Source organism: Phlebotomus argentipes, unplaced genomic scaffold (assembly GCF_947086385.1).
Source record: "Phlebotomus argentipes unplaced genomic scaffold, Phlebotomus argentipes genome assembly scaffold_18, whole genome shotgun sequence".
Taxonomy (NCBI): domain Eukaryota; kingdom Metazoa; phylum Arthropoda; class Insecta; order Diptera; family Psychodidae; genus Phlebotomus; species Phlebotomus argentipes.
This window is the reverse complement of record NW_026776177.1, coordinates 14,807,119-14,823,961: the sequence shown is the minus strand read 5'-3', so window position 1 is coordinate 14,823,961 and position 16,843 is coordinate 14,807,119. Positions and strand designations below refer to the sequence as shown.

Genomic DNA, 16,843 nt, shown 5'->3' with positions numbered 1-16,843 from the left:
AGCTCACACTGTCAACTTTTTCTCCCAAGAGCTTGGCTTATGCTATGAGTTGTATGAGTTTTCGCAGCGCGTGCAGATATCATAAGTCAGGAATCGTGGACAAGAAACTAATTGGGTCGCTGTGGAATGTATCTTGGCTTTTATTACCTCCCTAATTGCATCACATTTTTAATCTTGTGCCGCTCTTCCGGCGGCAAGGGGTTACAATGGCAATACTTCTTGAGGTGATATAATACACATAAAACAAAAACACAAAAGAAAGTTAAGGAGTCTCAAGGGGTGGATACCATGCGATAAAACGGAGTGGAAGAACATGTAAGGTATGAATATAAGAGGGTGGTTAACACGTTAAATAGTTTCCTTTTTTCTTCCACACCCACTGTCATGGTGCCATTGGGCGTCTTACCTCGTAACATGTGAGTATCTTGAGGGATATTAACAGCTAACTTTGGGCATTACTCGTCATGTTATCGTGAGGTGTGGGTGAATAAAAGGTTCTCCGGAAAATCGCAATGTTAGGCCTGTAGGAAGTATAGTTGCAACAGAGTCCCAATATTTGTTGAAAAGCTATCGGAAATTTGTTAAAGCTTCAAATATGAATTTTATAGTACAAATATCCGGAGAAAATCATGCTGAGCGTAATCCATAACATTGACGTAATGCATAAGGCAGCAGAGGAACAAACTGCCCAAAGGCACCATTCAGTTCGCAATTGCAGTCAGTCCTAACTTGAGTTTATATTTCAGATTATGGCAGATTATTACGGATTTCCGATAGAGATTAGGAATCAATTCATTTCTCAATAATGCATCATGGATTTGGACTGCAAGTGAAATACTGATTCTCTTTAGACTGGCGGAAAGTTGATGTTGTCGCTTATGCACTGGTAATAACGCGAGCAAAGCGCTATATGAATGTGTTTAATTCAGTCATAATTAACACAAATTTATTCATGCATATATATTTGGGGCGCAAAATGATAAACAAGCAAAACAGCAGCAGTTGATTTGTTAAAAGTTGCGCCTGCCATAAATTTGGTAAATCAACTAATAAGTACAATCTGTCAATGACAACATAACAAAGTGTTCTAATTATATTTCTTAATGGGAATTTTCGGAATAAACATGTGGTTATGTACACATGCACACTAAAGGTGAAATTGGATTTAATTTAAAAACATTCACAATGAAATTCACTCCTGACCAAAAGCCAAAATGTCACTTGCAAATAATGAACATTTGAGTTTCAATGCATGTTTTAGATTAGACTGAAGGTTTCACTGTAATTGTCGCTGAATAGAGTTGTTGGACAGAATACTGCACTCAAAGTTCTCAATTGACACCATTTGTACCCAAACTTTACTGATCAATTCAATATTGAATGATACATTTAGTAGAATTTAAAAATTTCTGAAGTGAATAAAACACTGGACAAATAAAAGAGAATCCTTCGTTTCGAGGCTAAAACATAAACAAAAGAATTGTTGACAATCACGCCAGTTATCTGTAAACTACCGCAGAAACTAACGAATTTTCATGAGAATGAATGCAGACATAAAACCACTTGACATCATTATGTCTGGTATATATGTAGCTGTGTGGAACGATGGCGCCAGAAGAATGACTTTCACAACCGAGCAAAAGTTTATGCCACTTGTGTTTGTCTTTCTCGTGACTTTGAGTATATGAAAATAATGGTACATACATATCACTATACTCACTAAGAGTTTTCCAAGAGACAATAGATAAATTTCTGAGATCCGAAAATAAATTGGATGAAAAGTTGAAATATGAAACGAGGAGAGTTTGCTGTTTTTCTCCACCATCCGAAAGAGAGATGGCGGCAAGTTGAGAGAAAAATATATCTGTGAATACCATTGATTGCTCCATAAATGACATATTTCATGATATATCATCGGCAAAGTTGTGCACAACTTTTCTAACAGTCTATCTCTATATACTGAGATTTGAGTCGGGCGTGCTATATATGAGGAAAGAATAGAGCGTGCCATACAGCAACTATTTAATATTCTGTTTGTTGCTTAACTATTTTGTATGAATAAATAAAAACGGCACACAAGAGGAAAACACATTCTGTTGTATATGTATATAGAAGGCAAGCGGGGTGGGAATAAAAAAGAAATGGCAAGAGCGAAAAAACAGGTATATCTTTGGGAGATCCACCATATATAATCTTGACAAGTTGAATGGATATTGATTGTTCCTTCCATACAATTTCACTCTGGGCCTCCCATTCCAACTTGTTCAATTTCGTTATAGTTGTGAACAGTGTTACTTCTGGGCTCTCTCAGAATATCCCTGTGAAAATTTCTCCCTTTCTTCGCCTCTCATACACCAGTCACGATTTTTGTGCGACATTCACACACAAAAACCCTTGATTATCATTGATCCCCGAACCCTGGATGTGATATATTATTTTCTTTTGTAGCAACAGTAGCGCCAGAGAGTTGCTGTTGAGATAACAATTCGGGCTGGTCAGTGGGGCTTTTGAAGCTTTTCGTCAGTTGCAAAATGATTGATTCTCATGGTGTGTGAGTGTGTGTGTGTGGATGAAAGTGGGTGGTAGGTCAGCGACAAATGTGTGGGTGGCAAAATGTTAAATTGATTTCCCATACTTTCATCGACAGCAATTCACTTCAACTCAATGGGTTTCGCTTTTTCACGCCCGCACTGAAACATTGTGTATTTGGAATAGTAATGATCTCGAACAATTTTCTCCCCATTCACCACCGTGATTGAAGCTATAGGGTGGAGATTTTTCATACACTCAGATTTTGGGATCGACGCGGTGTGTTGTGTTATTTTTGGAAATGTTGTTTGATATGGAAAACATTTAACATATTCCGACTCAATGAAATTTTAATGATTTCCCTGTATAAGTCGAGTGAATAAATAAATTAGCTTCTTCAGTTGGCTTATTAGGAATTTAATTTAATATATTTCAGCTCTTATCGTATGAATTTGGAATCATTGTTACTACTTTGTGCGCTGAGCTCACTTTCTGTCGGGATGAATGAATTGAAATAATAATTGGCGGGGTGGGTAGTAAATATAAAATGAGGGCTGAGGACGTTCAGTTTGAATTTATTGTCTGGAAATTGTTGCTCACAAGACTTTGCAGACAAATTCAACACTCCTCCGACGATTGTACTTGGTGGCACCCGAGTGAACCCCGTTTTTGTGTGCCATTTGAGAGTCTGGTGGGGAAGTGGTTATATTTATTGGTGTCTATAGAGACACTGTAACGTATGTAGTGCCGTATTCACGATGGTGTGAACGTTAAATGTGAGAAGAATGTGAAATTGATCACATGTATCCTGACTCTTTGTGATATATACAATTGTCTGTGACTGTATTGGAAGTTTTATTGTTTTACTATTCCATTGGCAGGAGGTGCACGTCCTCAAGGCACTCGTTCTGGGTGAGGAGGAGCGGGGACAGAGTCAGTATCAAGTGATGTGCTTCGTGACGAAATTCCAGAAGGGCGATTTCATCTCTTCGGATGCAATGGCGAAATTAAGACAGGTATGATGAAATATTAAATCGATATAGCGTGTCAATGCACTTGCTCTCAGCTCCGAAGAATCATATTATATTAAATCCATTTGGAGGAAGTTTATCTGCGCATAAATTTGCAACGCACACCCCGGGTTTGACGTGAAAGTTTTTGAGAAAACTTAATGAATTTAAGATAAGATCATATTTGGGGCGAAAAGAAGTAAAACACATTGGTTAACTGTTCTCGACAGTTTTCTGGCTCATGAGACTTTCTCATGCGGTTGCATATTACATCATAATGTATTTATAATACATATGTACACATGTCTGATTAAGTTTAAAGTTCTCTCAGCTTCTCATGTAACTTTGTGATAAAGTGAGGAAAATTATACACGCTGTTAGAGGCACTATGAGAGTGGAATTGTGTGTGATGGGAGGAAAGAGAAAAGTTATGATTCTCGTTGACAAGAGGAGGAAAAAAGGCGGTGAGTTGTGCAAAGAAAAAAGAGGCGACGTCGCACACAAGAGGGATTATTTGGCAGAAAGTTTATTAATCTTGAGTATTTGCTTCCCTCATCGCCTCTCCATCACAATTTGATAATGCTGAGCATTTTATCCCAGTTGAGGACGTTGTGCTTGGTGGAAAAAGTTTGTGTTCTTTCGTAGGTATATTGCCACAACTTAATTTATAAATCTTATATGTATTAAGCTCAATATATCACACTAATTCTTGCCAATATTTGACATTTGTGCGACGTATTTAAGATATATGTATGTAAAGAAATACACGTATTTACCGATTTCCCTGGGAGATAACCAAAAGTTTCTTTTTATTACTTGTTTTTCTCGCATACGCAAAGACCTATCTGAGAAGAAAAATCTGTTTCTTTTGACAGATAATACGGTGAAACAGTTTGAAAAGAGTTTTCAAGTGATATGAAAATGAGAAGAGTTTCATTTTGACTATAAGTACAGTGAATGTTATATAGTTTTCTTCTAGCACTCTTTAAATTGTGTGCTTTAAGAAGAGCATTTTGGTTATTGAAGAAACTGATAGTCAGGAATGCTTTTCTCGTGTGACTTCTATGGGATTGGAGCGAGACATCGATTGAAGCTTACTTTTTTCACACTGCTTGGACTACGATGTTACATTCTGATTAGGGATATGTATAAATACTTTTCCCGCCTTTTCTCTTCTCCAACAGAAAAATCCCAGTACAATTCGAGTCCCCGAGGAAGATCGAGGGAAGGAGAACTTCACAATGACGGCCTGGGTACTTCTGGAACGGTCATCTTCTATATCCAGGCATATAGCCTCTCTGTGTGCCGAGGCGTCGGACTCAACGTATGCGAGAGATTTGGATTTGAGAGCGTGGGCAGAGTTGCCAGGTATTTTATGGGAAGAATCATATTTTTCAGGGGTAGTTTCGTCTGAGAATGAAAATGCCATTTCAATGTAACACATCCGTGTGGAATGGCAGCGGTGGCACACATCCTTTTGGCTAGGATTATTTGTTGGAAAATCTCTCCTCTCTGAATTATATACACGTCGGATGTATATTATATATAAATTTTATTAGAATTGGTGTGTAAACGGAACATCAAGTATGTGCTGAGTATGAGCGAAAAACGATGACGGTTCGCTGTTATCGTTTCCATATTTTGCCAGAAAGGATGTCGTCTCGCCAACTAAATGGTTTAGAGAGGGATTTTTGAATGGGACAAGTATGAGCTCTCTCAAGACGGGTAGTTGCCGCTAGACGACTGTAGTCTCGTCATACACTCTACGAATATTTCTATTATATTACTTTCCACCAGAGGCACATGATTTTCCCTAACCAAATCTCCCTCAACCGCCCTCATCAGTGCTGGAAAATCTCTTGTACAATGTATGGAAGAATGTTTCAATCTATTGTGGCAATTGTGCAAATCGAATTACATCAATTTTGTGTGAAAATGGGACCATGATAGCAATGTACGAGATGAGTTTATTTGTTGCTTCTTTTGCCAATGTCGGAAAGTCGTAGGGGTTATTCCACCTCGAACGTGAAATGAAGTTTAATGTTATTTTATTATGGGATACAAATATAGAATTTTATCGAGAAAATTCGTCTCGACTTGGACCTGCAATCAGTCGTGAAAATACAAGCGCATAAATGTTGCTAGCAAAAAAGACTTTACATTATATCTCTGTGAGTTTCCACACTGGAGATAAAGTCATTTTTTATCCCGTAAACCACAAGATAATAAAATTAAATGGTATTCAAGTGGGTATACATAATGCCAGTGGGGAAATAATAAAAAGGAGGCAGAGAACGAGAGCTCTCCTCCTCAATGAGGTGACATTATAGAATCGATCCTGGAGGTTCTCTTCCATGAGGATGATAAATGGATGTAATGCGTCTATCAAATGCCTCAGTGTTTATGTACTTTGGGGTCAGTGTGGGGAAACAGCATTTATCCATTTGGGGCTGAGATGGATGAATTGTTTCGCCAACGTGTTCTTTTCCACATGACAGGTGGAGTGCTTGTGAAAATTGAAAGTGACAATTTTCGAGCTCATATCGACCCTTGGCATTTAATTGGAGAGCTTAACCTGTAAGGACAGTTGTGTATAGATTCGTGCTCGACCGCATAATCTTTTAATGGATCACTCGTGTTGCGCTGGGTGAAATTTAATTTACAGATGTGGAACGTGAAAGACCACAAATTTTCATTTGTAAATGATTTTTAATAGAAACAGATTGCACCGAGCTGAGATGAAATATTTTTGCATATTTGGACAGTTTTTTTCCCATTGTTCTTTGTAATTAAAATACTTCTAGCAACGTTTCTAGAATACTAAAAAATTACTCTGGGGAATATTTTCAGAACAAACATGGAATTGTGTACTCAAGAATGTGCTTTACAATGATCTCTTTTTATTTTGAAACATTCGACGTATCTTCTCTCGTCAGTTTAATCACAGATTTCAACATTCAGCACAGAAACAATCGCTGCATTTGATGTTCCACGAGAAAAACCAGAGATATTTTCATTACTGGAAACTGTGGAAATCGTATGGAGCTCACGAATGCCTTCAGCAAAACATTCGGGGTTCATTTAATAGTGTAGCCTTACAAAAAATCAGGATAGAATAACCCAGCAAAATCGATACACTCAACGTAAAAACTTTAGTGATTACTCTCTCTCTCTCTCTCTCTCCTTTCAGTAGGATATACTATCCCTCACTACCATTACAAGCATTTGATAATCTGCTGTACCCAAAGTCATAAAAACTAAATTGAAAATTGCCCATGGCATAATCTTTCGTCCTACTTTTTTACGCTAGGTCGCACAGTCCTCTCGCCATTTGGTGATGTTCTTCTGTGGAATTCCGGTAATAAAAATTTTAATTAAAACTTAATCGCTATACAGAACAAGGCTAAAACACACTCAGTGCAAAATCAACCTCTCTAAAATATCGTCAGTATGTGTAATTACACCAAAAATACTCGCAAAAACGGAGAATGTGTATTTCCATTAAATTTTATATTATTACGCTGAAAGCGATAATATCCTGAACGGTATTCATTCTCATTAGGAGTATAGTTTAGAGATACCCACGGTAATGTGTATAGGAATAAAGAAAATAGGAAATATTTTGTATTCAGTACGTTCTTTTTGCTACCAAGAGCAATAACTAAAGATTTAATCATGTGTTATCAAAATGTCATTGCTTGTAAGCGTGATGCCGAAGAGCTCGAAAGAGCATGTCTGTCCGAAGTAAGAGGGAAAGTCTTGAACACCTTCCTAATCTCATCTATCATTGTTGTCAATGTATCTCTTTTGAGGGTGTCTATTATGGGAAAACCGCCGAGATAAGTACCATACTCCTCATACAAATGTGTACTGAAATGGATATATATTATCTCGGTAGTGATTACTGTTCTCTCAGGTCGGAGGAGAAGAAAAAAATGTCCCTCTATATGCAAATGGTGAGGACAATGTATTGGGGGAGAAAAAGGTATTCCGGAAATTGGGAGTAAATGGAAATGTCTTGAACAGGTTTCTTCAGAGGGATTTTCGCCTTTTTCCCCTTCCATTTCTCCTCATCTTTTTCTTCTTTGCTTTTCTGGTCATGAGTTTTCAACTTCAAGATTGAATTTATAAACTTTTAGCAGATGTTGTTTTACCATAATACACCCCGACATTATTGTTATATTCTCATGCACCAACTCCTGGAGAAAAAAGAACTTCCTACAACTTTATTATTTCATTGAATCTATGATAATGATTTCCCTATTTATGCCAATAAGAACTTATCCGTAGACACAATCCTTGGTGTGCGCGAGTTATATTGTTGTGTATTTTTTGTGAGCATGAAAAGTATTAGAACTTTGTTCAAGACTTTGCTTGAATGGTTACGAATACTGAAAAGCTCATTATTTGTAATAAGTATTCAAACCAACAGTGGTTAGTTGCAAAGCTTCAAGTAGTTTCTTCACAAAAGTTGCAATAAATCATATTTCTTAAATAATTAGTACATTTGAATTAAGAATAAACAGTATAAGATTGAATTAATATTGGAAACTTTGACTCACATGTCGTCTTCATTCAGTATATTTGTTCTAATTAGTGATGTTGGTAAACACTTGAGGAGCACGTGATTACATGTTCGTAAATTTACGTTTACATCTCAAAATGTATTTCATTCATAAATAATTCTCTTGGTTTCGCAAACTTCATATTTGCCCGCCCGTCCATAACTTTGATACTTAATTAGTTCAAAGGCATAGACTTGAAGAGAAAATAATAATCCTTTGAGCTATATTTCCTGTTATGTTTTGCTCTCCATATTCTCGGTATAATTGTTGAATATTGAACGTTTAGTACAATTTTGCCGCATAATTTACAAAGCTTTGTGAGTGGAATGTGAAGTATAATGTAAATGACATTTTTTCCTTACTCCTTTTGCCATGCAAAACAGCTTAGGGCTTGATATTTAATGAGAAAAAAAACTGGACATGTTATCATAATCCTGGAGCACAATTGAAAATATCTGCTACAAGGCAAAATGTGGTTCTACTGATATTAACTTCTGTGGTTATGCTTTTTTTCTGTCCTCTTTGGTTCTTTGTCCGCAATACAGGAAAAAAAAACTTCCATACAACACTTTGTTCACTCTCTGGGCAATTCTTCATGGACAGAGAAAGAGAGAGAGAGAGAGGGAGGACTTTTTCTGCGTGCCGCCCCCACGAGAGTGTGTTAACAGTGGTTGTCAATTTTTCATCAGAAAAGTTCTCCTTGAAAAATATATAGTTTCTATGTATAGAATGGAGCCATGAGGCTCATCGATCACTTTTTTATCTGAACACCCTTGGTAATGTATAAAATGTGGCAAAATGTGGAAGTGGAAGGATAATTCAGTACTTTGCTGACTTTATCACGTTAATGTGTCGCTGGGAAGTTTTTCACTGCCATTGGCTCCGGGGAAACGTGGTGAGAGAATCAGAGGTTTTAAATGGCTCTGCAACTAATAAGATTTATAAGTGCATCCACTTTGAGTGGAATTAGTAGGTGTAAATGTCAGATAATTGAGTTAAATTATCTCTCATCACTTGATATCACTCGCTGATTGCTCCTGTGTGTTTTACCTGTGTTTTCTTTTGTGGAATTTAATGAACATGCCTCCGCCGCTCCCATTCCACGAAAATCCCAAAAGCATTACCAACTTTTTGCCCGTAGATTTGAGCCTTATAGCGAGATTTATCTAATTGGGGATAGCAAAAGCCACTAAATAGAATACGCTGGGGTGTCCCTCAGAAAGTTTTCTAATACCGGAAACCATCAAGAAAAGGTAGACTCGAGGATTTATGTATGGGAGTGATGTAGGTATCGTTGTCGTTTGCATGCAAATTATGGGTATCCTACGGGGATGGGAGAGGAAATACACAAGCAGAATCATTCGAAAGTCACTCAGTTTTGAGCGAGGGGTGCTTGGGGGGATCTTTCTTGTTGAAAACAGGACGACATGGGACTCTCTCGAAACTCATTTGAAAGTCGTGACCCAGGCTATATCAAACTCTAAACGTATGTGTACAATAATTGAGAGTGAAAGACAAATTTTACTTGGGGACTGTAAATGGGAGAATTATAGGAAAGTTTATAATCTAGGAAAAATGACGAAAATAACGTGATCGGAATATCTAATTAGTATTTTATCACATCTCAGGCTGATGAGAAGATGGAATATTTTTGACACTCTGAATCTTTCTAGCGGCGCGAGAGTGGAAGTGACCGAAAAACATGGAGAATTCATTAGGAAAGACCCAGAGTGTTGAAAAGCTTTTAGGGCTTTAAGTGATTACTTTCAGTCCCCAATATTGCGCTTTTAGCCAAATTCGTTGCCTCGTTGAAAAATAGCACTCGAACACTTTTTTGGTTTGGGGCACATTTGCATTGTGATTCCGACTGCATGAAAATTTCTAATAATAACAAATCCTCAATAACATGCTGGCAATGTTGAATTTGGTATTCTGGGAATTAATTCGGTGAACATTTATTGGTGTAGTTCGTGGAAGCTGAAATGTACATGTTATCTGAACTTTGGAGGAAGCTTCTGTGACTTTCTGTGCGCCCCAAAACGTTGAGTACATCTCACTTTAAGGATTATAGTTTCAACATATTGCTGAAGCATGGCTTTGTGTGCAGAGATGAAATTTTGAGCATGGACTGGGTCAGATTTCGCTATAAATATTTAGTTGCGCTTTGTCTAGGAGATAAAACACCCTGATTAACAACTAAGCAGTAATCCCCAAGAATTTGTTTCCTATTTATTATACAATCCCGCTCTCGAACTTGCTCTCAGATGGGATTTTCTAGATTTGTGGAGCATTCCGCAACTGCAAAGGCTCCGCACCTGTAAGTATCTCGATGCCATTCGGCTATTACGTAGTACTTATACGGGATATGTTTAGCATAAGTCTGTAAGCAAATCCGGAAGTTTAGGACACTGAGTGAGGGCTAGATCGCAAATTTCGAACCGTGCCTTCCGCTATGTGAAGTTCTTTTCTTCCCTACGTGTCTGAAGGTATAATTTGCAATGGCAAAGAAGGTCACCCACCCTCTGTCCTTTCTCGGTCCTTCGGTGCGGTGAAGGCAAACACCGAGCGTAATTATTCCGAAACATCCAGCAATGAATAAAAGCAGGTGTAAGAGACTTTTGGGGTGGAAGTGAAATATAATTTCATTAGGGCGCATAATTCGGGCGTATAAAAGGGGTGATATTCCATTAAGATTTTTGTGGAGGAGCATATTTTAACCTTGTAACACAATAGCCGTATACTACCTCTGTCTATCTGATAAATATGGCGTGGCCACAATAATTTAGATATTCTGAATGGGCTGCACAGGGGCTCAAGTGTAGTAGACACCCCATTAAATTTCCACGATGTCCGTCGGAAGAACAGAGCTCACAAATCCAGACATCTGGTCCCATTATCTCATGTGGCTTTATTGTTTCTCCTCTGTCTATGGCGCTTTCAGGAGAGTGCGGCCAAAGAAATTTTTGGGGTGGTGCGGCTGCGGAAAAAGAGCCGGGAGATACCACTCGATCGAGTGGTGTGTTTGTGCCGGACTGTTTTGGGGGCGCACAAATGGATTCGCAAATGTGTATTTCTACTGGGATTTGTTGGCAAATAAATGTATGTATGGGGAGTGAGAGACCGACAGAGTGCGGGGCTGCTTTTGCGAGAAGTGGACGGCTAAAGAGGAACATGTCCGACTTCCTATGTAGCCATTGCCGAAGTGGATACACGATTGTGTGGGTGAAAGTAGTATAAATTTGTGTGGTGGGGCGAGATTTGAGAACAAGAGGAATTAAATCAGATAGCAATGGACCATCCGGCGAAGGAAATAGGAAACTGAGTAAGGCGATAGACACAGGAATTGAGTCAAGTGGGTTACATAAATTCATTTCTTGTGCATGAATTTACACTCTCCAGAGAGAGAGAGAAAGAGACTATCACTGGGAGTTACTGCTCCAAGTGCTGCTATCGGGGGAGAGGATAAAAGGTTGTTATAATCCTCCATACGCTTTTGTGCAAGTTCACCCTAATTTCCAAAGCGATGGGTTCCGAATGAGTTGAAAGATATGACTAGTTTGAAATTAGTCTCTCACTCTATTGTCCTTTCCAGATGGTATCAACTAGTGTTCAATTTTTCCTCTCTAATTGCTTCTATGTATAATTTTCCTCTTGCTCTCTAAAACGACCGTGTCTGAATGTTTTTCCTTGATCACTGGAAAATCGAATGGAAACAAACTGAGCGTAATGCACTTTAAATTGCTTTCTATTCGAATCGGAGACAAAAGTTGTGTAGTTAATTTAGGGAATTTGACTATTTTTTACGAAATGAAATGAAATACAATTTTGCAATATTCTTTATGCATAATTTATTCAATGGGAAGTTTTTTTTGTCTGCTTGAGAGTGCACTTTTGAATGGAGAGAAAAATGTTCCAGCAAAATTGAGTTTCCGCCTGTTTATGAAAATCGATTAGAGGCAAAGTCAAAAACAAGCGACAGAAAATGCAATGTTAGAAAAACATGTTTGGCTTCTGTCGATAATTCACATTTTGCTGAATAATTCAATACAAATTTGCAATTTCCTTTTCGTATTATTTCCGAATTACTCTCCAAATGCGTTATGATGCGTGTGCAGGAGCAGAGGAAATGATATGATAAATGGGTGGAATGCCTATCGTTGGGAGTAATAGTATGTTTATTCGGCATTCTTGCCACGTTGCCACTGCGGATGTATTAATTTTGGTGCGAAAGGGGTGGGCATACTTTTATTGCCATGCAGAGGCTGAAGAAATCGATGAATTTTAGATTTATGACCTCTTTTTACAGGCTCTTCGATATCCAATCTGGAATCAGCACTGCGTCAATTTCCACCCACAAAGCCGTCGCGATGCAGTGAGGTTTCGGGCGTGTGGGCTCCGTGCACGTGCTTCCTGGAGATGTGCATTGGCTGGTATCCTTGTGGCCTGAAGTACTGCAAAGGTAAGGCTGAGGATGGTGCTGTGGCGTCGGGCTCCGCCAGTTATCGGTGCGGCATCAAGACGTGTCGCAAGTGCAATCAATACTCATATTACGTGCGACAGAAGCAACAGTGTCTCTGGGATGAATGACCAATGTTTAGTTTTAATTTCCATTCGTCCTTTTTTCACACGCCACGGACAAATGTGAACTTTCATTTGTATTCCACTGACAACGTTCCCTTCTGTGAGAATGACATTTTTGTCAACAAATGTTTTAAATAATTCATATCAGCTACAATTGAGAAGGACAAGCCTGAGGAGAGACGCAGAGATTCCCTTTTTTCCCTAACACACACACACACACATACACAACATACGAGATAAAGAAAAGAGCAGGAGATTAATTTCATTAACCTCGGTGAGACGGGCAAATTCTGCATGGCATTACATGCAAAATATTGTGTTTGCAGAGGAGAGAAAATGTTCAACGTTGAGCTGTAAATTGGATGAACACGTGAGTTTTTAATGAAACTGTAAAGAGACTCGTTCATTCACGATACAAAATTCTGTGGCATGTTGTATGTGCTCAGCAAAAACTGGGCACGAAGAGAGGAGAGAATGGCCCCAAAACCTGCCCACGCGAAGTTGGTGAGGGTGAAATGTTGTAAATAGTGAAACCGAACAGAGGAGAGATGAGTGAAAAAAATTGTAATGTAAAAGTTAAAAAACATATATTTTCTAACTAAAAGAATCACACGAGAGTTGAAATTTTACTTTGAACAAAAAAAACCTCCAAATTAATCAACTATTCTTTTATTAGAACATATAGAAGAGGTCTGCATGCGAATAGCGAGAGCGAATATGATGAGAATCATTATTGAAAAAAAAACATGAATTTAATAATAGCTTCTATATGCAAATTTTCTGACTGAGAGACTGGCTGAACGAATGCGTCGTGTGGATTATTTGTGCTTGTGTAGCATTTTATTAACAACCGCTTTTTTCCCGCTGATCATTCTGGGAAAAGGCTTCTTTTATTCTGTGCCATAGATTTTTTTTTCTGCCCATTCATGGACTTTTTTTTTGTAATTTCTGCAAAATGCTATACTTTTTCCTGTTCATAACATCATAGTGGTGAACAGAGGCTGACAAGTGCAACAGGAAGAGGGTTGAATTTGCGAAAGCTCGCTTGTTCCATGCTATGTTTTAATGTTTCGATTGGTGTCACAGGTGCAAAATACTAGGAGAAATTTGACCATTATAATTATAATTTGTGTCCATCAACTGGAATCAATTGATTCAATTGAACAGAGGTTGAAATATCAGGCACGGATGAGTTTTTCTCTGTCATTCGAATGATAAATAGCAAATTTAGGGGAGTGGATTAATTTGGTAACACGCACGCCCCAAATAATGGCAGTGTGGACAATTTTCGATTGATAATATGGGTTGACAACAAGAGCTGGATCAAGTAACTTTTCACTTCACACGTCTGTCACTCTCAGTGAATTTACATAGTTAATTTAGGCAAAATATGCGTTCAATCTTAGCTTGATTCAAAGGTTGTTTTTATTTTAGAAAATTGGCATAAAACATTTCTGAGTTGAATTACTCGCCCTTGTTCATTGGTTAGTCAAAATCAGTGGATTTTATTGTATTAATACTGGGTGAGTAACAACACAAATTACACTTCATGTGCAAACTGCCATCGATTGTGGCTTGTAAGCTTATGATATGGCATTTCCGACATTTATTCCATTACGGGAATATTACACAGACATTCCCGTAATGACAGCCAATTGGAAATGTGTGTTTTTGCTCTCTCCACACAACAGAGAAGCAATTTCTGTAGCCATTGATTTGTCGACATATATCCATATCTTCTATATAGCAATATCCATCCCACCCTCGCAATTTGGGGACTCTTTGAAAGCTGAGGCGGGGATTTTCCGCGGGGGAAATTCCTCTGGAGGTGTGGAAGAGAAGCTGATAAAGAGGAAAGTTTTCGGGTGAGACTTTTTCTTCCTAGGAAGTGCTATTAGCTGGGTATATGTTTGTGAAATTGAAGAAATATTCGCTCATACCTTTCTCAATTTTCAAACGCGATATTTCCCTGAGTGCGGGAAAAAAGTTTCGCAGTGGAATTTTTCTGCGTGGTCCAAGAATGGGAGGGAGGAAGGAATCCCTCTCTTAGAGGGTCTAAGTCGGGGAACAATGAATGGGAAGAATTTCACGGGAAATATTTCAACATCGACTTTATTGATTGATGGTACTGATAAAATTTGAAGAGAGTGAGAGAAGAAAACGTTTAGTGTTCCGAAAAGAAAATTCAATGATTGATGGCGAAAATGCTGTGTAAAGTATTGAACTCTGGGGATACTTTTCATCGCTTTCCTTCTCGACTCCTCCATTTGTAATTGATTTCCCGTTCTTTCGAATGGAATCTGTGCTGCACTATTTCACTCTGGGTAGATTGTATTTCGATTGCCCGAGAGATAAAGTCTCCATCGAGACGTTATCGGTGGCGAAAGAGGAGAAAATAATGCTGTGGGATGTACTGAAAGTTTGATCAAATACAAATATGATGATGTCAGAGATTATTGATATTCCCAACTAATACACGCTTCAGTAAATTATGATTCCCATTATCCGAGCCAAGGGAGTGAGCGTGTGAAGTTGTGGCGTGAATTGCCTGGTCAGCAGACCCTTAAACCGCCTCAAGTGGGAGTACAAAATGTCTATATTTGTTGAAGCCACTGCCAATATGGGCAGGCAGTCGATAATTCAACTCGGGGGGCAGGAAACTTGCCGAAAAAAAGTGGCAACTAATGGAAAATTAAAATAGCTTTTCCACGGTCAAATTATCTCCATTTAAATTGCAATTTGATGTTCCAAATCAATGAGAAATTAACGAAATTATTGCATTTTGAGAATAACTCACCCCTTAAATTCAACCCTCTTCAGTGAATCAATACAAAATACATCTACCAACATAGACACTCCTTTGTGAGTCTGTTTAATTTACACTCTATCGATCAAATCAGGAGACTTACTCGCCATCTCCGAAAGGACAGCCTCTTGAGCTCCAATAAAGCTCGCAAATGAGAAGGACATTGAGGCGAATGGCATGAGAGTGTGGGTGATTGTTTTCTTTTACTGTGTCTTCATTTCTTTTCTCCCTTTTGCTTTATGCGTAAATGAGAATCTGATTATGTGGCCTTAGCTTTTCTCTTAAAAACTGACACAAGTGTGTAAGACAAAAAGAAAAAAAAATAAGAATAAATCGAAAGAAAGGAAAGTATGCGATGAAAGGAAGATCTAACAATAAAGAATCTCTATTATTACAATTTATTTAGGAAAAAGTGTGAAAAGAAGAGTGACAAATGGAATTTGTAGAAAAATATTGCAATGTGAAAGTAATCCGTTTAGCTTTTCAATTTCTCGCAGGTTTTGACATGAAAGGCAAGAAATATGTTTTCTCGGATAATATTTCTCTTCCCTTTTTCCATTCACCATCAAATCCACACACAAACACCACTGAAACAGTGATACAACTTCTTCTAAAGAACACAACAGAACAAGAAAATAAAGTAATTGTGTATTAAATGTCTCACGGAGAAAATTAGTCAATAGAATGCATTTCATAAGTTTTGCTTCTGGTCCAGATAAAGTGTGAGATGGTGAAGCAAAATATCTTTACTGTGACATCGAAAAAAAATGCTTTGTTTAATCTCTTCTCGTTTTTGACGCTATGTAAATGTGAAAGGAAAGCGAAAAATAACAAAAGGAAAAAAACTACAGATGATTTAATAAATTTTGTATTGAGAAACAAAATGATAGAGAAAATCAATAAAATTTTTGATTCTTTTCATAAAATATCGTTTTTTAATCGCGAAATCGGAAAATACATATTTAATAATTTCACAGAAATTCTTTTCAATGCCGAATATGGTAAGTTTATCAAATCAAACTTTAGTTTTTCACTAATTAAGCAAGAGTTGTGAAATTTGTAAGTAGAACAAGAAGTAGAAGCACAGTGCTAGATTAATTCGTCATGTGATATCCGATTAAAGAGTTTTGTAAATGGAATTTTCTCAGTGATTTAATCACTTGAGTTTCCATAAGTGTGTGCAGATTGTACTTCAATAGTTTTTAGTCAAAATACAACTTTGTGATTGTTGCAATACAACATTAAGCAATTTCCTGCATTCATGTAAATAGACTACAACAAATTGAGGTTTCTGGACTCTACATGTTGATTTTGCCTTCCAGTGTATTCTCTCGGGCGACCTAAATAATTGC

General features: G+C 37.8%; 1 protein-coding gene across 1 annotated transcript in view; it reads left to right on the top strand.

Moving 5' to 3' along the window:
* The window catches only part of LOC132260103 (out at first protein), a 32,070-nt gene extending 15,640 nt beyond the window's left edge, over nt 1–16,430 (top strand). The window contains exons 3-5 of the mRNA XM_059758035.1: nt 3,411–3,545; nt 4,724–4,907; nt 12,411–16,430. Of these exons, the coding sequence (XP_059614018.1) occupies nt 3,411–3,545; nt 4,724–4,907; nt 12,411–12,691 (600 nt within the window). The 3' untranslated portion in view covers nt 12,692–16,430. The remainder of the gene's footprint in view (nt 1–3,410; nt 3,546–4,723; nt 4,908–12,410) is intronic.
* The last annotated feature ends 413 nt before the right edge of the window (nt 16,431–16,843 follow it).